This window comes from Pelophylax lessonae (assembly GCF_965119305.1).
Source record: "Pelophylax lessonae genome assembly, chromosome: 10".
Lineage (NCBI taxonomy): Eukaryota > Metazoa > Chordata > Amphibia > Anura > Ranidae > Pelophylax > Pelophylax lessonae.
In genome coordinates, this window is record NC_138777.1 from 176,263,111 (window position 1) to 176,288,666 (window position 25,556).

General features: G+C 42.0%; 1 protein-coding gene across 1 annotated transcript in view; it reads left to right on the forward strand.

Moving 5' to 3' along the window:
• BCAR1 (BCAR1 scaffold protein, Cas family member) overlaps positions 1–25,266 on the forward strand; it is a gene marked incomplete at its 5' end in the record, with an annotated part of 236,411 nt that extends 211,145 nt beyond the window's left edge. Inside the window, 3 exons of the mRNA XM_082271033.1 lie at positions 2,209–3,423; positions 18,102–18,191; positions 23,994–25,266. Coding sequence (XP_082127159.1) covers positions 2,209–3,423; positions 18,102–18,191; positions 23,994–24,503 — 1,815 coding nt within the window. The 3' untranslated portion in view covers positions 24,504–25,266. The remainder of the gene's footprint in view (positions 1–2,208; positions 3,424–18,101; positions 18,192–23,993) is intronic.
• Positions 25,267–25,556: the final 290 nt, after the last annotated feature.

Sequence of the window (25,556 nt, forward strand, 5' to 3'; positions counted from 1 at the left end):
CATGGAATCAGTATTCATTAAAACCATGGTAAATATTCAAGAATTTGCTTTCCTCCTACAGTTGGTGAGTCACTCGATGGTTATGAATCAGGAATATGGTATCTGACCACAAAGCTCTTTAAAGCAGTAATCATTTTTATTCAAATTGGAATTATATTTCTTCCCAGGGTTAACAAGAAAAGAGGGCGGCCAGGATGTTGGCCCCGGGAACTGTACTATTTTAGTTTCTTTTTGGGCTTGGAGGGTGGTGGATTTTTGCATGCATAAAAAGGAAAAGTGAGTAATTATTTCCCAAATAGAATTCATTAGAATAGGTTACATTATGAAGATAGCCCTGGGGGGATGGGGTAAAACACGTTGGGGGCATGGCTTCTGATGGAGCGAGCTGAGGCTGCTTTTACTTCATAATGACATGGCCGGATAGGTGTGCGGCTGTGGGAATACCCTTCTATCTTCATAGTGTATCCTGAGTGTAGAAGATCTCACTCCCAGCATGTACCCATCCAGTAGCTTCTACCTCACTGGACTTTGGATGCCTGAGCGGGAGACCCTAAGCTGCATTTACGGTCACTCTGAATAGTTTTTTCTCATCCTTGCTTAAGGGCCATACACACTATAAGATTTTCTGAAGACTTTTTCCTTCAGATTTACCTTTTCTATGTAGTGCAAGGGCCTGCCAGATTGCATACAAATTAAAAGTGTTTAGGTTTGACCTCATATTATCTGGTTTTGGTAAATCTAAAGAAAAAGTCTTAAGAAAATCTTATAGTGTGTATGGCCCGTTAGTATGTAACCAAATACAGAAGCCTTTTAATTTTTGGAAACTCATTTCATTGCCTCATGCTGGTTTTATATCTTGGTGTGATTACTTTATCCCCTGTTATCAGCCTTCCCCCAGCCACTATATTTGTTTAGGAAGAGGTTTCACATGCATTAGAGACATTAAATGAAGTGGCTTCCTGTTTTAACTATCCCTACCAAATGTTTGGTCATCACAAGGAGAAAACATATTGATACTGCATATTCATATATTCTGTGCTATAAGGTCTTTAGTTAATTTCTACTCAAGGTTCCACTTTTTTTAAAGTTGACCCTGGATTGTCACAAGACAGCCCTAGTTGGGTTTGTTCATCTAGTGTTGAGATAGGAAAGGTGGTGCATACTCTACATGAGTACCTGAAAGTAGTTTTCTGTTTCAATGGTATCTATTGAAGTTTTTTTTAACATACAAAACGGTTGTACAATGTACAAAGTTTAAAGAGTTATGGTGGATCACAAGATATATCGGTGCATACATAATTTGCAACACGGGGAGCATGTAAGATATTGCATCAGAAAACTATTAAGGGTACCAGGTGTTAGAAGAGTATAGAAATGCAACAACAAGGTCCAAATTTCACCCCTGTACCACAAAAAAAAAAATAGCAATTAGGGTGTGTTCCTCATCAGACAGATTAAAACCTGTATGGCACTGGGCCTCTGATGAGAGGCAGCAGGTCTAGAAAAGGTGCATGCCATCACAGGGCATGCAGTGCCCCGCACAGAGGGAGCTAGTACCTGAAAGTCGTTTTATAGGTCAATTATGGGCAACTCAGACTTGTAGGGAGAAATTTTAGTTTTGGTCATAAACTATGTTTTTGTAATCTAGGGAAGAATCAGGCTTTTCAAGTAGTAACCTTAAGAGTCGGTTCACACTGGGGCGACACGACTCTGTACTACTTCGGGGGCGACTTGTGCATTCCCATGAATCACGACTTCGGAGCGACTTGCATGGACTTCACATAATGGAAGTCTATGCAAGTCGCTCCGAGGTCACCCCAAAGTAGTACAGGACCCTTTTTCTAAGTCGTAGCTCCTATTAGAACGGGTCCTGTAGCGGTCAATGGACCGTGAGGGAGCGCGACTTGTCAGGCTGACAAGTCGCCTTACAAGTCGCGCTAGTGTGGACCGAGTCTTACATGTGTGTAGCAAAGAATTCTAAGAGAGGGATTGTGGTAATCATATGGAGCTGGATTATCATTAGCAGGTCATATGCTCATGAAATAATATATCTGATTGGCTGCTGTTAACGCTTTTATCACCAGATTTGTGATATTTTTCTATAATGTTAATATTTGGTAACTCGCTGCATGCAGTGTAGATTGAAGTAATTGTCAACTAGTGGTGAAACATCAGTAACATCATAACATTGCCTCTTTATTCCTGCAGATTTATGATATTCCACCCTCCGTGAGTAAAGATGTTCCAGATGGCCCTCAAAGAGAAGAAACCTATGATTTCCCACCTGCTTTCTCCAACCAGAAAATGCAAATGCAACCCCAGGCTCCTAGTCACATCCATGATCCTGAGCCATACATCCCTGAAGATATCTACGATATTCCTCCTGCTGCTGTTAAGGGCAATGACTCGTCATTTTCCCAGGAGATATATGATGTCCCCCCTAGCTTAAGGAAACCTGCTGGACAACAAAATTTCAATGATGTTTATGATGTTCCGAGAGAGTTCCATGGAGGAAAAGCCTCACTGGAGTCGGATTATATATATGATGTTCCTCCCCAGGTAGATAGGGAGGTCAAAACTGTTGACGAACTGGCTGGAAGCTTTAAAAGGCTGTCTGCCTCCAGCACAGGTAGCACCCGAAGCAATATTTCCACATCTTCCCTTGATACAATTCCAGTGAAAGAATCTGCTGTTCAACCAAAGACTGCAGGGAAGGAGCTGAATCTTGATTTAGAAGCTGCCATGGAAATGTTGGTAAAGTTACAGCATGCTGTTAATACTTCCATCTCCTATCTGATGTCTTTCATCAGCAGTACTTGGAGAAGTCCAGACCAGATGGAAGCCACTACACAAAGCATCCAGGCTGCAGTGGAAGGGGTGAAAAACACAGTTAAAGATTTGCTGGAATTTGCTAGAGGAGCCGTTGTAAACTCAGCTCAAGCATCTGATCGGACTCTGCATGCAAAGCTTAGCAAACAGTTACAGAAGATGGAAGATGTGTACCAACAACTGCTTAAGCACAGCCAGGCATTGGATAGCTGTAACTGGGCCTTGAATGTTTTGGTAGTCAGCAAGACGGGCGCTACGGATGACCTCGATCGCTTTGTCATGTATTCCAGAGGGATACCAGATGACACCAAACAGTTGGCTTCTTTTCTACACGGAAATGCTTCTTTGCTCTTTAAAAGGACCAAGCAGCAACTTTCATTAGGAGAGTCCCAATCTGGGCAGGACAATAGCAATCATTTGCCTAATAACAATAATAATTTGTCTGTTGGTCAAACGGGACACACGGAAAAGGCAAGTATACAGTCGAGGCCTTTGCCATCTCCACCCAAGTTTATAGCAGAAGAATCTCCGGAAGGGCAGTATGAAAACAACGAGAGTGGCTGGATGGAAGATTATGACTATGTCCATTTACAGGTGAGTGTACATACTAGTTATACCTTTATAAGTATAATAAACCAGATTCACTACTTTTTTTTTAACTATCTGAGCCAAACACAGTGCTTACATCTAGAAATTATTTTAACCGGTTGCCGACCGCCGCACGACTATATACTGCGGCGGTCAGCCCCGGCCAGGCAGAGTGACGTACCGGTACGTCACTTGCCTGTCACTTCCTTGTGAGCCAATAGCGAGCGCGCGCCCGCGGAGGCTCGTTCACAGGGAAGTTAGTGCGTGTGACCGGCGGACCCGATGTCCGCCGGTCACTCGCCGATCGTCGGTACAGAGGGAGAAAGTCAGGCGGCTGATGTAAACAAGCCGCCTGTCATTCTCCCCTGTGTAGAAACACTGATCAGACAGTTCTACTATGTAGGACCGTTGATCACTGTTCCTACACTAGTAGCCACAGCCAATCACAGTAGAAAGCACGCCCCTAGGGACACACACAGCCCCTCCCTCTCAAATAAATTAACCCCTTCACTGCCAGTGTAATTTTACAGTAACAGTGCATATATATAGCACTGATTACTGTAGAAATGTCACTGGTAACCCCAAAAGTGTCAAAAATGTCAGTCAAGGGTCCGATCTGTCCGCCCCAATGTCGCAGTACCGCAAAAAAAAAATCGCAGATCGCCGCCATTACACGTTAAAAAAAAAAATGACAAAAATCTTTCCCTTTGTTAGTAAACGCGATAACTTTTGCGCAAACCAATCAAAATACGCTTTTTGCGATTTTTTTTACCAAACATATGTAGCATAAAACAAATTGGCCGAAAATGTTAAAAAATTTTGATTTTTACATTTTTTTGGGGGGAATGTCATATAAAAAATGTGAAAAATATTGTTATTTTTACAAAATTGACGCAATTTTTTTGTTTATACCGCATGATCAAAAAATCTCAAAAAATCGCACAGGTGATCAAATACCACCAAAAGAAAGCCCTGTTTGTGGGGAAAAAAAGGACGTCAAATTCGTTTAGGTACAGCGTCGCATGACCGCGCAATGGTCCGTTAAAGTCACGCAGTGCCGAATCGCAAAATACCCCCTGGTCTTTTAGCAGCCAAATCCTCCAGGGCTTAAGTGGTTAAAAGTAGAAAAAGGATGCAATGATATAGTAATAAATAATATTACTCACTGCGCATATCCCTATTGGAAAAACACTGTGTTAAAGAAATGTAGTTTACTGTGTTGGTGCATTCACTGTGCGTAATTGGATTGCTGCTGTGGACAGCCCGAAGGTATAGTGTAGGATATTGGTAATGTATAAAATATTACCCACAGCGCATGTCCTGTTAAAATAAATAGTATAAATAGTATGGTGAGACAATATGTGGTCTCTTGATACCTCTGTTGAATATTGTGCACTTTTGCTTATCTGTGGACTAAATTAAAGTGCAAGTGCTGTGTTAATGTGACTTAACAATCAGTGCAGCAAATTAGTATATATACACATAAATATGGCACAATAAATATAATCCAATATTACTGAAAAGTAAAAAATTGCAAAGATATCATACTAAAATCTTAAGTGCAATAAAGTGCAAACTGTGCAAAGTAAAACAAGTTCAAAAAGTTATAAGGTTCAGAAAGTGATGTCCATATAGTCCAAATAAATTGTGATGGTTATCCCAACTGGGTAAGCTAGCTTCAATGACGATATTCCAAAGTAACACTTTGTGCAATAGTGGTGTCACCCTCCGTGCTCCTGTGTTTGGTGTGATAAAAAATGGAAACTCACCAGATGGTGTTGACCCCCAATACCTTACGGTAAGTGGGTCAATAAGGCTTGTAGGTAGATGTCCAGCGGGGGTCCCAGCCGTCCGTGCCCGGGTGGTCCTGGATCCTCCTACAGGTGAGTGTTTTAAAACACAAATATCGCACTCCTCATGGTGTAGTAAGGTAAAAATCCATATTTATTTAAAAAATATATAAATGAACAGAGATGCGACAATTGTTTAAAATGCAGATGTGTATAAAATCGTTGGTGGTACGGGTATAATGGAAAAAAACGCTTCGGGAGCCCTGCGGGACGCAATTCTGCTGTCTCCCGCTTGTTGCACGGGGCTTCCGGGTATGGCGCGGTATGACGCGGTATGCGTTCCACGTACCAGCCGAGAACGAGGCTACGTGCGGCTCAACTTGACGCGTTTCGTCATCAAAAATTGACGTCTTCGGAAGTTGAGCTACCGAAGTAGAAAAAGGGTCTATGTGCAATGTTTATGAAGGTATTCCAAGTCATTTCATAACTGGTAGTAATCACACTGAGCTGGACTTGTTCTTTAGTGCTTTTAACATTACATTAAAACCCTACACAGCCTGATCTTCACAAGTAATGCTTAGGCTAGTCCAGAATTAGGTTACCTATGGTGACTCAAGATGAACATTTCTCTCCCAAGTAATTACACATTTATTGTGTAGAGGTCAACGTGTGTCATAGTAGACTTTCAACTTCATCCTGCGATATGTCTACTTCAAACATATTTGCTAGTCAGAGGTAGGTTACATATCCTAAGGAGCAGCAGAACATGAAGTGTGATGCTTTGTCTAGTCCTGAGAGATAGAATATGAGTCATATTTAACAGGTGTGCCCCAGGTCTTTTGCAGATCAAAGGGCAACCTAATGTAAGATCCTTACGGGCTCATAGACCTAGAGAATGTTATATACGGTATCTAGGTTAGATAGCTCTAACATAAGAACAATAGTATTTCATTGTTTGCTTTCTAGGGATGTGAAGCCTGTTTTAAGAATAAAATGTTAAAAAGTGTATCTGAGTATAGCTCACTTTTCACATTAGTATCATACATTTATATATATAAAGCAGAGGCCTAGAAAGCTAAAGTACAACATAAAAAAGAAAAAATTACTGAGTTAATTAAGCAAGCTAATCCAGCAAGGAAGGCTGGTGCCAGATATAATTCTCTTGTGTATTGGCTGCCTGGCTTCTAATATTTGCCTTTCTCCACCGTGAAATCATATTGTCCATATTGCTGTTATCTTTTTCTCAAGGAAGATGTTTGTGCTCCTTCCAGAGATTGCATATCACTGAATAGTAGAATAGGAGTCAATTTACTCAGAGGCTTCCTTCATGTCAGAGGCTTCCTTCATGTAGGTAGTGTTGTTTTGGTGCCCATGGACATACAGAGATTGTTGTCATTTAAAGTGATTCTAAACCTATAATTATTTTTCCCAATAACAAACATGTTATACTTACTTGCTCTGTGCAATGGCTTTGCACAGAGCAGCCCGATCCTCCTCTTCTGCAGTCCTCCACTGACACTCCTGACGCTACTTGTATGGGTTTGCTTCTGAGCCCCGCTGTCTAAGTTCATAGACATAGGATTTGATTTGTCATAGGATTTGATCAACAACAGCAGAAGCCAATGGCCTTCACTGCTATCAATCTTCCCTGTAATGAGAATGAGCGTGAAGAGAGATGCTGCTCCCATGCATGTTGCTGGATCGAGATTCGGCTTAGGTTAGTAGAAGGTGGGGGGGTTATGAGGGTGGGCGATCCTGCACACAGAAGGTTTTTTTACTTTAAAGCAGAGTTCCAGCAAAATTTTTTTTTTTACCTATAAATACCCCTGGGACAGTCAGGGCTAGTGCATTTGAGCAACAATAGCCTCTGAACTGCCCCCTGTTTCACTTACCTGTAAGAAGAAATACTTACCTTGAAAATGTCTTGTCCAGCGCTGCCATCTCAGGTGTGGGCAGCTGAAGCCGGAGCGTCCCTCTTCGTGTCCTCTTTGGTGACGTCGGAGTCCCAGAATGCCCTGCTTGTCACTTCCGGGGCAGGCGCGTCATCCCTGAACAGCTTCTGGGCATGCCCAGAAGTGGTTCAGCAGGGAATGACGTGCCTGCACCGGAAGTGACGAGTGACTGCGGTGCAGGCGCATTGACTCCTGGGATTGATGATGCTCATCTCCCAGGAGTCAATGCAAGGAGGAAGTGACGACGTGGGCCACGGCCGCAGAGGGAGGAAGAGGAAGGAAGGTAAGTATATTTTCATTAAAAGAAGGTAAGTGAAATAAAAAAAAAATGTAATTATCCAATTCTTTTTCAGGTTCATCTAAGCTAGCGGACGGTGCAAAGATAGTTTTTAGGGTGGAACTCCACTTTAATGCAGAGAATGCATTAAGGTAAAAAACCCTAAAAGATAAGTTCACCTTTTGTAACATTACATGTTACAGCCATATTCAGGGTGTAGCATGTAACATGTTACAAATCCACCGGCCCCCTGCATCCCCCACGGCTCCTGGATGTAACAGGTGCCTGGCGATCTTCTTCTCCGGCACTCTGTCATTCTCCGCAAAGAACGTGGCCGTGTAGGGCTCATTCGCAGAGTTCTGTGAATAGAAAACTACAGGTCCAGCAGCCTTTGTGGCTGTTGGCTTGTAGTTCTCAATGTACTACTAGTGTTGTGGTAGTTCATTGATGCTTCCTGTTAGTTGTAACTGTTTGGCTGTACCATGAGTCTGCAAGAGTCCTGAATAGCACCCACAATCTGCTGATAGTGGGTGCAATGCTTTCCAGGCTCCCAACAAAAAAAAAACAATAAATGCACATTTTTTTACCTGCAAAAAAATGTACTTGTATTATTATTTTTTTTTTTAGGTGAACATATCCTTAAGCCCAAGTTGACACTGAGGGTGGGTCTGAAATCAGTTGAACTCGCACGATTTCAAACCTGCATTTCAGCGCAAGTTCGGGGGCGATTTGAAAGACATCTTTGTGTGTTCATGCACAGATGTCTATTGAAATCACTGTCAAAGCCACCAAAAGTAGAGCAGGAACTACTTTTAGGAGTCGGTATGGCGTCGCAAAGTCGGCATCGCACCAAGTTGGACAGTGCTGTCAGTAGGCTCCAATTTGGCATGCGATTTGACATGTCAAATCAAATGTCAGATCAGCCCGATGTGAACGGGGGCTTAAGGAACCACTTGAAACCAGTTTTGCTTCAACTGGGATATGATTGCATGTCTGTGTGCACTATATGATCTGTGCAGACCCCACATGTCTGGTAAGTAAGCTGAGCTAAAAATGTTCCCAATAATGAGAAGCCAGAAGACAAATCTCTTGTTAGCATCCTTGCAAGTCATGGCTCTTCTGTCTGTATAATTTGCAACTTTGAAACTTTGCGTGGTCAAGAGAAGGTGAGATGATGGAAGACACTGCCACTTTAACTGATATAAGCCTTTCCCTTATTTCAGGCGGAGAAGGTTTAATTAATCCTGACTTTAATTATTTCAATCATTCTGCAAACTCATGCACATCAAAAGAGGAGCTGGGGCTTTCGTGCCATCTGGCGATAACTGCAGACGCGCTGTCAAAATGCTGCGTCTGCTAGAATCAGAGAATCCTGTATATTTGGCAGGCAGGCTGTTTATTTAATGATATTTACATTTTGCCGTTAAAGGTCTATTGCTGTAACACACTGAATAATGCCTCCAGATTGGGAAAGGTGTGTACAGCTGTTCTGATACATGGCTTAAAGGAGACTGATCGAGCACCTCGCCGCAAATCTGCTGAATCAGCAGCCTGACTCTTGTTTCACCTTATAATGAGCATTTCCCTACAGAGAGGGATGGAGAGATGCTGTGCTCCGGATTTCTTCACATGCAGTCAAAAACTGCTTACTTTCTGCATGTACATCGGGTTAGATTGTGTTTTTGATGGCAGCATCTGAAAATTACTAAAGCAGAACCTGTAATATCTTATGATGATCTGCTATCCTCAGATATTTCAAAGTGCTGACATCACATTATTTATGCTTGTTAAAATAAGTCAATCCAAATGTTACTGATGAGCAGAAATCCAGGGAAACATGAATTAGTTTACTGTTACAAGGTTTTACTGAATACCCCATTAGATCAGTACGTGGAAATGACATTAAACAGATTATTGTATTGGGGTTTTTTAATAAAGCAGTGGAAAGAGCAAATGTGTTTAGTAACTTTAGAAAACAGAAATAGGGTTTCAGAGGCATGAATTAGGCTCTCAGATCTCATTTTGGTTACATAGTTACATAGTTAGTCAGGTTTAAAAAAGACACAAGTCCATCTGGCTCAACCAATACAAACCCCCCCCCCCCCAAAAAAAAAAACAGTAATGAAACCCAACCATACAATCCCATATACACAATCCTATACCCGCAGTTGATCCAGAGGAAGGCAAAAAAATCCCAGCAAAGCATTATCCAATTTGCTACAGCAGGGGAAAAAATTCCTTCCTGATCCCCCGAGAAGCAATCTGATATTTCGTGGATCAACTTTACCTATAAATATTAGTACCCACTTATGTTAAGTCCACCTTGGAAATAATCCAGGCCTTTTTTTAAAGCAATCTAGTGAGCTAGCCAGAACCACCCCTGGAGGGAGTCTACTCCACATTTTCACAGCTTTTACGTTGAAGAAACCTTTTCGTATTTGGAGACAAAATCTGTTTTCCTCTAGTCATAAAGAGTGCCCCCTTGTCCTCTGTGTTGACCTTACAGTGAACAACTCAACACCAAGTTCACTATATGGACCCCTTATGGATTTATACATTTTGATCATATCCCCCTTAATCTCCTCTTCTCAAGAGAGAATAAATTCAGTTCCTCTAATCTTTCCTCATAGCTGAGCTCCTCCATGCCTCTTATCAGTTTGGTTACCCTTCTCTGCACTTTCTCCAGTTCCCTGATATCCTATTTAAGAACTGGTGCCCACAACTAAACTGCATATTCCAGATGAGGTCTTACTAATGATTTGTACAGGGGCAAAATTAAATCTCTCTCTCTGGAGTCCATGCCTCCAATACAAGAAAGGACTTTGCTTGCTTTGGAAACCCCAGCTTGGCATTGCATGCTATTATTAAGCTTATGATCTACCAGAACACCCAGATCCTTCTCCGCTATGGATTCCCCCAGTTTTACTCCGCCTAGTATGTATGATGCATGCATATTCTTAGCCACCAAGTGCATAACTTTACATTTATCAACATTAAAGCTCATTTGCCACATAGTTGGCCAATGAAACAGTTGCCTTCCTTTACTCTATTTATTTACCCTTTGGACAATATGGTTAAACTAATCTGTATAATTTTAAATGATCTCGACCTTTTGGGCAAAAAATATGCTTAGGTGGCCATTTATGAAGCAGTAGAATGGCCCTATTGTGGCCATGCCAGTGCTTTCCTTAAAAAAAGAGATTACCCGGGACCATTTAAAAGGCCCCATTTACACTTCACGCAGTGGGAACGTGCATTCCCAGTTGCAGGTTATTTCTTCGTTTTTTGCGCTTCGTGCATAGGACAGCCCATCCACTTGGATGAGCTGTCCTAAAGAAGACAAACGCACAAAAGAAGCTCCAGAAGCTCTTCAGGCTAGGAACCTGGTGTGTTTTTTCAGCGTGCAGCAAAATGCATGTCTGCTAACCACCCTCTGGCTACCATTAACAGTGAGCCGCAAGCGCAATACATATTTGCAGCAAAATGTGCATTTGCTGTGCTCTTTGTTATGCATTCCAGAAATGCCAAGAGTGAATGTGGCTAAAGCACGGCTGTGTGTTTTGTAAATATGCATTCTCTGCTTGCTTTAGGGCTCGACAAATCCCTGTCCATTTTAATGAATAAGGACAAAGAAAAAAGTGGCGGGAGGAGAGCTTGATCATGTGACCTGTCAAAGGCATGTGACTGAGCTCTCCTCCTATCACAGAGCTTCTATGTAGCTTTTAGCTTTATGCAAAGAACAAAGTGTTGGACACCACCTCCTCTGTGAATGATGTGTAAAATGCAGGTGTAGTGTAAAGTAAATATGAATGTACCCTACAGAGAGTAGGCTTTCTGCATTATAAATAGCCACCATGGGCCCCATGAATTAGGTAAGCCATATATTAAGCAATTTTCCTTCCTTCCACAATGGGTCAGTCAGTCCAAAGTCAGTGTTGATGGGGAAATCCCTCCAGCAGTGCTATTGTATACTGCCGGCGGGGAGTCTTCCCGGTTGGCAAAATACAATGATTCATGTCGCAAAATCAGAGAGGCTGGCTGTACCCAAATCGATCGATGGATCCACTTGGGTATAATCAGCCTGCCCGATTGAGAAGCCAGACGGAGCAATTTTCTTTCCTGCAACCTTGGGTTTTAGAAAAGAAATCAAAGATTCTCACATCGACACAGTCAGTCAGCCATTGTGTTCGCCTCGCAGGGGGGGAAGCCATCTCAGCCTGAAGAACACAGTGATTATCGCTAACATCTATAACAGTCCCCAGTAATAATCACATGTAAAATCCGATCGATGAACTTGGGTACATTCAGCCTGCCCATACATGGTTTGAATCTTGGACAGTTCCTGCTGAACCAGCCGAGATTCTAACCATCTATGGCTGGCTTAAGTCAAATTTCCTGCCAACTAGATCGTACCTTTTAGAAAACGTCAGTGCTTTGACAAATAATCAGCAATCTATAAGCCAAGTGATTCTGTAAATATCTCTCTTTCAGCATTTTTTAGCATACTAATGACATTATACTGGATTTAGATAACACTAGTAATTTTTAAGAACCGTAATCTGCGTGTTGACATCATAGGTGGTGCACCCAGATTCTGCCCATCCTACGTATGTGTAATAAAGCCTTCTGTAGAGCAGACCAAGCAGGTCTCTCACGACCAGGACAAAGCATTTGCTGTCCAATTTCCTTTCATTCCTTGACATATTAACATCACATCTTAGAGTTATTGTGGGGCTGCCCTGAACCAAACTGCTGCTTTGGAGAACAACTGTATCTTTCAATGGACTTAGTCACAGGGATTTTGTCTGTGCTGGCCCCAAGGCCTTTGATATTTGATAGGCTTCAGCAAGCTTCTATAGTGTAAAGTGAATGACATTCGAGGTAGAAGGGGATATAATCCCATTACATAAGTCGACATACAAAGTTCCAGTCTGCGGGGGAATTTAATGGGTGGGAAAATCACAGCCTGTTATTATAGGCTGATTCATGACAGCTTATTTTACTAAACACCACTTTGTATCATTGTTGATACTATGGATAAATCCCAATCCCTTATTCCTGAATTTACATCAGTACCTTTTATTTGGTTTTGGTTTAAAATAACACATCTATTACCATTGTCCTAATTCCTAACAGCTCCCGCTTTCAGTACATTTAATCTAAGAGGGACACCGATGTGCTACGGGCTGCCCTCTGATCCACCAAGATGGAGAGGAACGGATCCATTCACTGACATCCGATTTTCTTCCTTTCAGTTTTGTTCCATTTTTTGGAACGGAACAGAACCCTATTTTTCCTCCGTTCAAAAAACGGAAAGGAAGCAAAATCGGATGTCAGCGGTGTCATCCTCTGACATCCGCAATGCCCATAGACATACATTATGTCCGTATATCATCCGCAAACGGATGGGATGATATGCGGACATATGGAGCGGATGACACTTGTGAAAAAAAAAAGTCCCGCAGCGGAGCAAAAAACCGGAGCGGCCGTGTGAAAGAGGCCTAAAGGTGACTGGAGGGTCCAATCGAGTCCACCTGAAACACAGGTGGAGCTGATCAGACCAATCATGTGAAAGGGGTCTCAGCCAGAGGGGGCTTTCCAGAACATTGTCAAGTTTTTCTGTGGTAGTGTGTACCTACCCAAATAGCAAGTATAACTTACCACAAATTTGTGGCAGTGTTGAATTGTAAGTCTGTTAACTTGCTGCACATTTTCACTGCCAAGCTGTACACTTTCAGAGCACTTGAAGCACAAGTTCTAGTTGGCACTTTTCCAATTTGTAAAGTTATACCTATAGGGGTATAGCCCGCGCGCCAATGGATACGAGACCTATATATTAGTAACTCAAGCTGGATGTATATGCAGCAGCTGAGGATTAAAATATAGTATGAATGCTGCTGCATTTTAACCCTCAGTTGGCTTCTTTATTAAGAGTCTTTTTTCTAATTTGTAGCAAAGTTGCATGGCAAGTCTCTAGCAAGAGCAAAGTTGCAGTGGTGAGTCTACAGCAAGAGCTCTGCAAGTCTACCGAATGAAAATTTAGTCACAGTGACCCCTGTGGTGGAATGACTATTGCACAACTTAAAGGGGTAGTATACCGCTTTTCTCTTACGTCCTCTGCAGGGGAAGTCAATACCCAATAGTGATGACATAGAGGAGGCGGCGACTGTCGGAGGACTCAGAGAAAGGAATTATACGGTAAAATTTTACAAAAATTCAGTTTTCTCTTACGTCCTCCGACAGCCACCGACTCCTCTAAGTCATCACTATTGGGTATTTACTTCCCCTGTGGAGCGGAAGTCAATACCCAATAGTGATGACTTAATGGAGGCGGCGACTGTCGGAGGACTGAGAGAAAGGAATTTTACGGTAAGATTTTACAAAAATTCAGTTTTTGTGACTTTTAACTACAGGTAAGCCTATAATAAGGCTTACCTGTAGGTACAATTAATATCTCCTAAACCTACACCTTCAGAGTTTCTTGCGGGGAAGTGCCGGAAAATGACGCGGGAGTGACGTCATCGCGGCTCCGGCCACTCACAGCGCCGGAGCCGCCGAACCCGGAAGAGACACCGAGGGATCATGTCAGCTCCCACAGCGGTGTCCGGGGGTCCGTGTCGGCCTTCGTTCTAAGGTAAGTATTTCATAATGAGCTAGTATGCGATGCATACTAGCTCATTATGCCTTTGTCTTGCAGGCTTTTTTTTTTTTAGTATACTACCTCTTTAACTGAACCAGAACTTGCAGCAGACTTGCAGAATGTTTGCAAAGAACATTGATCTTGTGTCATGTAATGCGGGCTTGTTGCGATTGTGCAACAAACTTGCGAAGCCTGGCAAGTCTAGCAACAGCTTAGCAAGTCATTTTCAGACTTGCAGCACAATTGTTTGCTATCTGGGTAATAAGGCAAAAGAGACGTGTCCATTGACAACCGCTGACATCCATTCGGATCCTATCCACTAAAAACAGATAGATGGGGGTCTGTTCGCCTTCCATTTAGCAGATCGGATTGGATGGCAGTCAGTTGTAAAGGGACAGATGGTCTGTTTAGATTTGACTGCCCCCAGAGTTGAGCAGGCTGTGTCTGTGTCCGCTCTGCATAAGTGGAGTGGACATGGACCAACCATCCGCCTGCTCAGTGGGGATTAGCGGACAGATTCCCCGCTGAGCAGGCAAATTCTAACAGGGCCTGCCCCGTGTGTAAGGGGCTTCTGTTTTGAGATTGAGGTTTGGTGGTGATGCTGACAGGGCCCCACACAGCTTGAATTTCAGCCGATACAGCAGACATTGGATGAAGTTTAAGCCATGCATGGCTAGCATAACTGTATCACAATTGTAATTATAGATAATGTTTGCTTATGCCCATACTTCATGCTGGGTCTACACAGAGGCTGTTTTATACAGAGTTAAATAGCGTTGCACCGATAACGCTAAAGGTGCCGATACGAAGCATATGCCCTTGTACTAAAATACTTATAATACTGGCACCTGGTCTTTTTGTTTGTTAACTGCCATGGTGCTGCACATGTGATCAGTTATGACACCAGCCATTTGATGGTTGGTTGAAAGCACAACTAGTTAGCACAGTTTTTTCGAAACCAATACATTATTGGGTTTAGTTACACTTTAACTGATTATAGCAGGGATCCTCAAACTACGGCCCTCCAGCTGTTGCGGAACTACATATCCCATGAGGCATTGTAAAACTCTGACATTCACATACATGACTAGGCATGATGGGAATTGTAGTTCCTGAACAACTGAAGGACCATAATTTGAAGACCCCTGGACTATAGGTTACCTTTAGTGTGTTTAACACTACATTTCGTGAGACTGGAGCTGAAAGTTTTCAACTGGTTGGGTCAAACTGGCAAGACACATTCTAAATGATCCTGCTGGAACATGTACATCACCATAAACTTGTTTCTTCTCCTTGCATGTAATATTGATGTTTTCTTTGAAAATGCCCCATTGATCTTCTCACTGGTATAACGTTACCTGTACATCGGGCACCTGCTCGCTTTTATGTCTTTATTTTAGCCATGTAGGCCATATGTCCTCCAGCCAATGTAGAGTTCCCATATGTCCCTCACTACACGAAAGACATCTTTTTGTCACTGGAAACCTTCTGACTCCTGTTTTCCACAACTGGTGTCACTTTCCACTTACATTTAAGTACACTGACAAAAAAAAAAAAATACGTGAGTCTGTGATATGTATATTTTGTAGAATTCTGGAAGCAGTAGGCTGTTTTAATTATATATAGGCTATCATTTAACTTGAAAAAGTTCTGATACAACAAAACACATTGTTCATGTCTAAACCCGCAGGCCTTGAAGTTAAAAGCCGCTAGCGCCACCTAGTGTTGATATAGTAAACAGCAAGCATTCAACAGCGCAATAAAAGTGCCAGAAAAAAAAAAATAACGTGCATAGCAGATGGATAATTAATTAGATAGCACTAGGTTTCATGAGTGGATTTAGATTAAACTGCAAATTTAATTTATTTCACTTAATATTTTGTATTGAAATATGATAAAAAGGAAACATGATTTCTTTTAATTCAATAATGCATTTTTCAGTACCAATTTATAATAAATGGAAAACAGAGTATGCTGCTCAATACGACCAGAATATAACGTAGAATGCGCTTTGCTGCATTGCTTGCTGGATGAACATCAATAGAGGTGATTCCTTTTGCAGAAGATGAAGATGTGCTCACAACATACCTTTCATTTATTCCTCATGATTACAGTGTTGATCTGCCAGAATTGACAACGAGTGAGCATGGGGGTCATTTAAAGGATGACCTTGTAAAAGTAGTTATCCTTTAAGGAGTCAGGTTATTTAAACTTGCCCTTTGTTTGTAAGCTGCAGCATTACCTCTACATATAAGGTGCAGTTACAAAATTAGCTTTCTACAACAAAGGGTAAAGCTGACCATACAATATACAATGTTCTTATTTAATTTTCTTAAAGCGGAGTTCCGGCCACAAAATCAACATAGTTGATTTTGGGCCATCCGCTTACTTCTAGTCACCTGAAAAAGAAATGGATAATTACGATTTTTTTTTTTTTTACTTACCTTGTTATTGCAGAAAAATATACTCACCTTTCTTCTACTTCCTTCCTCTGCGGCCACGGCCCGCGCCGTCACTTCCTCTTTGCATTGATTCCTGGGAGCTGAACGCCATCGCTCCCAGGAATCAATGCGCCTGCACCGGCCCGCTCGTCTCTTCCGGTGCGGCGCCTCATTCCCTGCTAAACAGCTTCTGGCCCAGAAGCTGTGGAGGGATGACGCGCGCACACCGGAAGTGAGGAGCAGGGCCGGTGCAGGCGCATTGATGGAGGAAGGAAGTAGAAGAAAGGTGAGTATATTTTTCTGCAATTAAAAGGTAAGTAAAAAATAACTCGGCTGTCATTACAAGAAGCGGGAGCGGATATAGCCCCCCCCTCCTGCCGCCTTCCGCAGCTCACCTGGGTCTCCCATCCCACCTGGAGACCCGGGCATGCTACCTACACGGCCGCCAAAGAGAAGACCCAATCAAAGCTGCATTCAGCTCTGATTGGGTCTCCATGTAAAAAACCCAGAAGTAATGTCATGACATCACTTCCGGGTACTTGGCGCCAAATTAAAAAGAATGACAGCATTCAAAACAGCCAAACTTGGTGTTTTGAATGCTTTAAAGTGCAGAGGAGGGGTTTGGGGTCTTTTAGACCCCCAGATCCCTCCACAACAGTACCTGTGAAAAAAAAAATTTTGAAATGTTCGAAAATATCGGCCGATACCGATATCCGATGACCAAAATATCGGTATCGGTAATAAAAAAAAACTATATCGGTCGATCACTAATCAACATCCAATATTATTCATAAATTGTATATCAAATTACATAAGTACTGATCATGGTGACTCAATATATTTTCCTTTTTAGAACCATTTACTTAACGTGAAGGAACATAAAACCAAAGCTGTGGTCCCTAAGAAAATACCCACTCCTGCCCCATTACATCTCAATCCTCCACTTGAGTGGTTATATGGTTTTCAAGGCATAGTTCACACCAGTGCAGTCAGTTCCAGTGCGTTCCAGTTCCAAAAAAAAGAAAGTAGAACATGCTTAATTTTGCCTGCACTGGACTGTACTGGAACGCAATAAATTGCATCAAAAACGCACTGGAACACACATGTCCTGCACTCAACCGCATCAAAAAGAACTGGAACGCATCAAAAACGCGCCAAAAACGTGCATGCAGAATAGCATCCGGAATGCATCCTGACTGCGTTTCTGTGTGTGAACTGGCTCTAAGACAAATGTGTATCTTGGTGCCTATAAAGTCCATAGGGGTTCTCTAACAAATTTTGATAAACAAGGAATAGGCTGCCTGAGACAGGCCTCGATGACTGCTGCAGCCCCAATATTGTACAGAACATAGATTTTCTATAAAACAGACCCCGGTAACTAGGTATACACATTGCATATTTATGACTGAATCCTTTCTCTTGCCTGGAGCTGAAAGAGAGAGATAAAAAAAGCAATACACTTTATGGCAAAATAAAAAAAACGAAAAAACTTGCTGTTTATAAAATATTAATGAAAGTGATTTGTTCATTATGAGTACATTTGATATTTTCACAGAGAGTAAATGATAATGTCATTTTCTGCAGGGTAAGGAAGAGTTTGAGAAAACACAGAAGGAGCTGCTGGAGAAAGGAAATATTATTCGGCAGGGGAAAAGTCACCTAGAACAGCATCAGGTAATGGTAACATGTGTCCATCTCTCCCTCCGTTCAGGAGTTTTTCAAATATGGAGGTTACCATTGTTGAAGTCGTTCTAAAAATGCTAGTGATAATACAATTCTAGTGCTAATACATTCTCACAGACCCAGACTATGGTGTTGATTTACAAAAACTGGTGCAGCGCTGCAAAGAAACCAATCAGCTTCCAGTTTTGTTTTTTGTCAAAGTTGTAAAGTCAGAAGGTTTTTTATCTTAATACATTCTATGCATTAACCACTTCCCGACCACCTGCTACCTATTTACTGCGGCAGGGTGGCTCTCCTGCGCAAACCAACGTAGGTCTACGTCGGTCGCACGCGGGAAGCTAGGGGGCGAGCGTGCGCCGCCCCCACTCGTCAGCAGGGAAGCCGATGCACTGGCTCCGATTGCCGTCTGACAGCCGCGATCGCTCCCCGCTGAGAGAGAAGGACAGACGGCTGTTGTAAACACAGCTGACCGCTCTTCTCCCTGAAATGATCACAGAGCTCATGTGATCCTTCTATATAGAATCACATGTCTCTATAGCTATTTCACAAGCCACGCCCCCGTACATTTAGAATCACTCCCTTAGGGTCACATTTAACCCATTGATCACCCATAGGGTTAACCCCTTCCCTGCCAGTGTCATTATTACAGTAACAGTGCATATTTTTAGTTGTTTTTGTATTATTCCTTCCTTGCAGGATTGACGTTTAGTGTTATATATTAGTATATTATTATGTATACATATTAGCGCTGCTAGTGTTGTGGTTTTATCTACAATTTTAGATTTTTCTCTTACACCGTTGTTATATATTCTTAGCACTGATTACTGTGGTAATGTCACTGGTACCCCCAAAAATGTCAGTTAGGTGTTCGATGTGTCCCCTGCAATGTCACAGATCGCCGCCATTACTAGTAAAAAAAAAAAAACAAAACAATAAAAATGACATAAATCTTTCCTGTAGTTAGTAGACGCAATAACTTTTGCGCAAACCAATCAAAATACGCTTATTGTGATTTTTTTTTTTACCAAAAATATGTAGCAGAAAACAAAATGGCCTAAAATGTTAAAAAATTTAGATTTTTAAAAATTTTTTTGGAGAATGTCATATAGCAGAATGTAAAAAATATAGTTTATTTTTTCAAAATTGTCGCTCTTTTTTTGTTTATAGCGCAAAAAATAAATAAACAGCGCGAAGGTGATCAAATACCACCAAAAGAAAGCTCTGTTTGTGGGAAAAAGAGGACCAAAATTTTGTTTGGGTACAGCGTTGCACGACCGCACAATTGTCCGTTTAAGTAACGTAGTGCCGAATCGCAAAATAGGGCCTGGTCATTAAGGGGGAAAATCTTACGGTCTTAAAGTGGTTAAGATAAAAAAACCTTCTGTGTGCAGCAGCCTCCCCAGCACCCCTAATACTTACCTGAGCCCCATCTCTGTCCATCGATGTCCATGAATCCCCCGGCCATACGGGACTCTCTCTCCTGATTGTCTGAGACACAGCCGCGGCGCCATTGGCTCCCATGGCTGTCAATCAAAGTCAATTAGCCAGTCAGGAGACACAGGGGGTGGAGCCAAATGGTAGCTCCCTGTCTGAATGGATACACGGAGCTGCAGCTCGGCTCGGGTGCCCCCATAGCAATCTGCTGGCTGTGGGGGCACTTGGCAGGAGGGAGGGACCAGGAGCAGCAATGAGGAACCTGAGAAGAGAAGGATCCAAGCTGCTCTGTGTAAAACCAACTACACAGAGCAGGTAAGTATAACACGTTTGCTATTTTTAAAAAAACAAGATTTTACAATCACTTTGATTGAACAAACTGAAGTTTGAGGCTGATTGGCTACCATGCACATCAGATTTTGCACTCTCCAGTTTTAGTAAATCAACCCCCGTGTATGCAGATCCAGAGTCAGAGTAAAATGAATCAAAGCATGAGAGCGAAATAGCATGAAGTTTACAGTGGAAGTAAACCCTCCTATTGTTTTCAGCCAAGGAAGCTGCCATCTTGGCCCCTGTTTAATCTTCAACTGACATGGTGCTGCACATGTGAGCACTTACGACACCAGCCATTGGATGGTTTAACATTTTGGTTGAGAGCACAACCAATGTGACAGTTACATTACTGGCACATGGCAGGAATGTATTTGTTTTTTTAAACTGTTAAATTGATGGGTTTACTTCTGCTTTAAGTAACTAGCTTCCCCAGAAGCAGAGGTTAGCATTTGCGGCCTCCCTATGTCCCTCATGACAGATAAGGGTGAGGGCCTCTGTCCCGGTGACTACTGCACACCTCATTATTGCACATACATCACAGATGCAGGAATTGATGGAAATCTTCCCAAATGGTTCATATGCCTAAAGAAAACCTAACAAAAAGTTCTAAAGCTAGCCATACATGGCTTGATTTAAAAACCAGTTGATCAGTTTAGCATGGAAGGGGGGAATCTCCCCTGTCGGCTATTGCATTCAGGCTTCCACAACACCCATAACTGTCTGAATACCAATTATGTATGCTGCTGCTCCAGGTGGGTCCACCACACAGTCCCTTTCACCTCCAGTGTATTCAGGTGCTAACACCAGTCATCCAGCCACGTGGAACAAATGCAACAGAATCCAAAGGGCTGCACACTTGAAAACTGCGTACCCTTTATTGATCCTCTTTAAAACCCCATTTACAGCAATAGTAGAAACCATGGGAGAAAGGAAACGTAGTCAGCGCGTTTCATGGTGCTAGCACTTATTAATGACCTCCTTGCTCCCACTGTGTATTCTGTTGCTGTATTTGGAGTTTTAAAGATTATCAATAAAGTGGATGCAGAAGCATATTAGGCGGTGGGTACTTGCTCTTTAAAAGCAGCACAGAAGTTGTAACAGCTGTATATTCTTTTACGTGCTCACTATACTCCCCTGAAGCTGAGCAAGATGGGATATGGTACGGAGTCACACTGTCCTAGGTGCAAAAGAGATCATGGGGACTTGATCCATCTGCTATGGAGATGTCCCAAACTCCACCTGTACTGGAGCCAAATCATAAATACACTAAACATGGTATTTAAAGTAAAAATCCCAATAGATCCTAAATGCTGACTACTGAACATCCTAGAAGGTGTTATAGAGGAGGAGCACCCCAGGACAGCTGTGGGAAGGGCCCTTTTCCATGCCTGGAGGTTAATTCTAGTAATGTGGAAATCTGCTGATCCCCCCACACATAAATTATGGGTGTCAGCCATGGCAAATGCACTACTTTTAGAACGTCATATCTACACAAGATGTGGCTGTCAGGGTAAATTTGAAAAGCTGTGGGGCCTATGGTTGGATACCCCTGGACTTAGTCCAAGGGAACTGTTACTTCAAAGATTGTTGGTATGCCCAAATAAACCATAGAAAATGAAGATATGACTTTAGCAGTTGCATAACAATAGCTGCGCTTCTTGTTGATTATTGGTTGGGTTAGGCTACAATAGTATAATTTCTGATATATATTTAATGGTTTGACCGTATATAGATACCAATATTTGTATGACTTTTATGCCCACAAATGCAACCCAAAAAAAAAAGGGGGGAGGATTGCCAATGTACTGTAACTATATTATATTGTATTGTTCCATTAAGGGTTTTAAACAATAAAACATTTTCCTGATTAAAAATAAAATAAAGTGGATGCAGTTTTTAAGTGTGCGGCCCTTTGGATCCTATGACATGTTTTAATCTGCCTGAATACGCAATCGGCGATTGCATCTGATAGGATGTAGTCATTTTGGCTTGGCCAAAATGTTGACTTGACTTTCAGTTTGGCCGATAATTTCAGTGCTGAGAGGACTGTTTCAATTTCGAGCAATTCAGCAGTAATCGCCTGAAATTTGTGCCATCAATGATCAGCTTTAGACTTCCCACCCCGTATTTAAAGCTTTAAACATTGTGGGACTGACGTTGCGCTTTAAGTTAATTTACAATAAGTTTAAAGAGTGTTAAATAATGGCTGATAAGCTGCAGTGTAGAGGCAAGCAGGCTTATTCAGGAAGGTCAGATTCTTCTCAACTGCTCATTCTTAAAGAGATGCCATGTAGGGCAAAGTGATGGTGTATCTGGAAAGGGCATCCCCCAACCTCCAAAGGCTATGTCAGCAACCCATGGAAGTGGAGGCACTGGCACAGGAAAGCAGGTCATGCTCCCCCATACCTAAATGCTAGGTATTCTTGATGGCTGAGGAGGAGCAAGGAGCTGCAAGGAAGCACAGGTAAGGTGAGTATAGGGGAGTAGGGGGCCGGTCTTTTAAAGGACTCCATCACTTTGCCCTGCATTAGCAAAGTGACACTCTGTCATAACATAATTGGCAAAGTTTATATTAAAAAATATATATATATATATATTTGTTGAATCTTTATCATAAGCCTTATATTGGTGACAGATCAAAATTATGCAATAGTGCAGATTAATGTGAAAAAAGTCCATATGATAAGTCCTTAATGGATAATTGAGCACAAAAGCACCTTCACCTTGATTTAGATCCTGAAGATTATTTGGACTTTTTTATTGTCGCTCATATGGACTTTTTTGCACATTAATCTGCACTATTGCATAATTTCGAACTGTCACCAATATAAGTTATTCACTTGCATTATATAATTTATACAGTTTACATTATTATACTAATTTAATAATTTAATTTTTTACTAATTTCATTGATTGCACAAGAATCTTATTAATATCAATTTTATATGTATTAATTTATCACACCTATTTATTTATATATTGCACTAAGGAAATTAGCAAGCGCTGTAGTTAGTCTCAATATTGACTATTTTTGAAAAATAGTGAGTGCTTAGGGGATGGAGCTGCTAGCACTATAAAGTGACCAACCCAACAATCAATATAAACCCAAAAATGTGCAGCCCATAAAATAAATTAACACATAATATAGAAATTCATCAATCAGTTAGCATATCCTGATAGTTAAAAAGCATACATATATGAAGTAATAAATATTAAAAAAAATGTAAACATAAATTTATATGACAAGAAAAATTGTGATTATAGCAAACACCATACTGGTAGGTGATGATCCAGGACTCAGAAACGGCATTGTGACATTAGCATGTAAGGCCCCACTCCGGCTCGCTGCCGTTTTCGAGTCCCGGATTGGCTGCCATCACTGTAAGTCTGGCCACAGTTATTTGTATATACACAGAAGCCTCAGAGTTGTCACTCTATAGTATGCCCCTTGCTCTTACCCCAGCAGCTACATAAAGTTGTTTAGAAAATTGAAGGAAAACACAGAGGAGCTATCCAGCACTGACAGTAATTAAAGGAGAAGTACAGCCAAAGTGCAGTTTGTTCTGTACTCCTGTGACCCGCTTTCAGCAGACAGCGGGCTAAAGCCTGCTGTCAGCTGATGTCACAGAGCCAGTCCAGGCTGGGGCAATATCATGACAATATGGTCGGGATCCGCCCCCCCAACCCTGGACTTGCACCTGGCTCAGCCTCTCAGCGAGCCGCTTCTGCCCCCTCCACAGCCCAGCGCTCAAGTGAACAGGAAGGGGTGATCTGCTCACGGAGCTCTGAAAACTGAGCAATCAGCGGTCTTTGTTCACTCAGTTCTCAGTGTTAGAGCCGGTGGGGGACAGATGCAGCATCGGACCAATGCTGCATCTACTAGGTAGGTATGATTTTTTTAAAAAAAAAGCAATGCTGTACTTCTCTTTTAAACTTAAAGAATCTTGAATATTCAATGTAGAGCTAAATATTTTAACTGGATACTGAAGTTTTACCAAATTCACTGAATACGTTGTCTCCTTTCAGCTAAAACAGTTTGAACGCCTGGAGGAGGAGGTTGCCCGACCTATTGAAAATGACCTGTCAAACTGGACACCCCCTCAACACTACAGCCAAGTCCGCAGCACCCTCTGCAACTCTGACCGGCAGCTTCTTCTCTTCTACCAAGAGCAGTGCGAGGCCAATGTCACCACCCTCACCAACGCCATTGATGCCTTTTACAGCTCCATCAGTTCCAACCAGCCTCCCAAGATTTTTGTGGCTCACAGCAAGTTTGTCATCCTCAGTGCCCACAAATTGGTCTTTATAGGGGACACATTGTCACGCCAAGCCAAAGCTCAGGACATCCGAAACAAGGTTACCCACTACAGCAACCTCATGTGTGACAAGCTCAAAGAAATAGTTCTCACCACCAAGACAGCAGCACTTCAGTACCCATCCCCATCGGCAGCCAAGGATATGGTGGAACGAGTCAAGGATCTCAGTAATAGCACCCAGCAGTTCAGAATGGTGCTTGGTCAGTTGGTGGCCGTCTGAAAAGCCAGCTGAATTCATTATTAAGAGACAAACATCAGGTTTGACACCAAGAGACAGCAAGAGGTCCTAATTGCTCAGTGAGCTTTGACTTCTTCTTAGAAAAACTAATGAACTATAATTCTTCTTCATGAAAAAATAAAATTTAATGAACGGTGACTCAGTCCTTACCCTCAAACTACAATCTACATTTCACTAAACAGAGGAATGTCAGACAACAATTAGCTCTTAGCTACATTTGTAAATAATTTGGGATTACATGTTCATTCCATGTCCCCAGGTTGTCATGTATGAACTTTTTTTGACAATGCATTTTAATAATTATGTTTAAAGCTGCAATACCACAGAGGTTTACCCACTGAAAATCTGTCATTGCTCTGGGTGCCTGTGTAACACATCACTTAGAACACTAAAACAGGATGATGCAATACTGTACCAAACATAATCCAACATTTTGGCATACCATAGGACAATTTAAATTTAGGATATTTGGAACTGTGTGTAGTTTTGGTGGCTAGTTGGGCACAAATACGTGTTCTGTTTAGCTTTTGTGCCCTTCTATAGCTTGTGCACAATGGCAACCTGGTGTTAACAAGTCAAAGAAGAACCTGGCGGAGCTGTTGTCCATGGGAATTTGTGACAGCTGACATTTTTCTATTACATCTTTAAAAAAAGTAAGCATGCTTCTGATTGGATGTTAAGGGCAGCACCTTCACTAGCTCCTCTTTATCTGCCCTTGTATATTAGCAGGCCATGACACATTTGCCAATTCCTGTGGGTAATACTCCTGTGCCGGGAGTATTACCCAGAGGCTAGCCATACATGTTAAGAAATGAATGGATCCCCTATCCACACTAAAGAGTTTGGAAGAATACTTGAAAGAATACCAGACTGAAGTTGGCTCCAAGTACGGACAATTCCTGCTGAATAAGCCAGAATTCAAGCCATAGGTGGCCCTGCCAGTACCATCTGGCCCAACAAACTTTAGAATTTAAGCTGTGTATGGCCAGAATAAGGATAATGTTATGGTATGCTTCTAGCCGTACTGCATGCTGG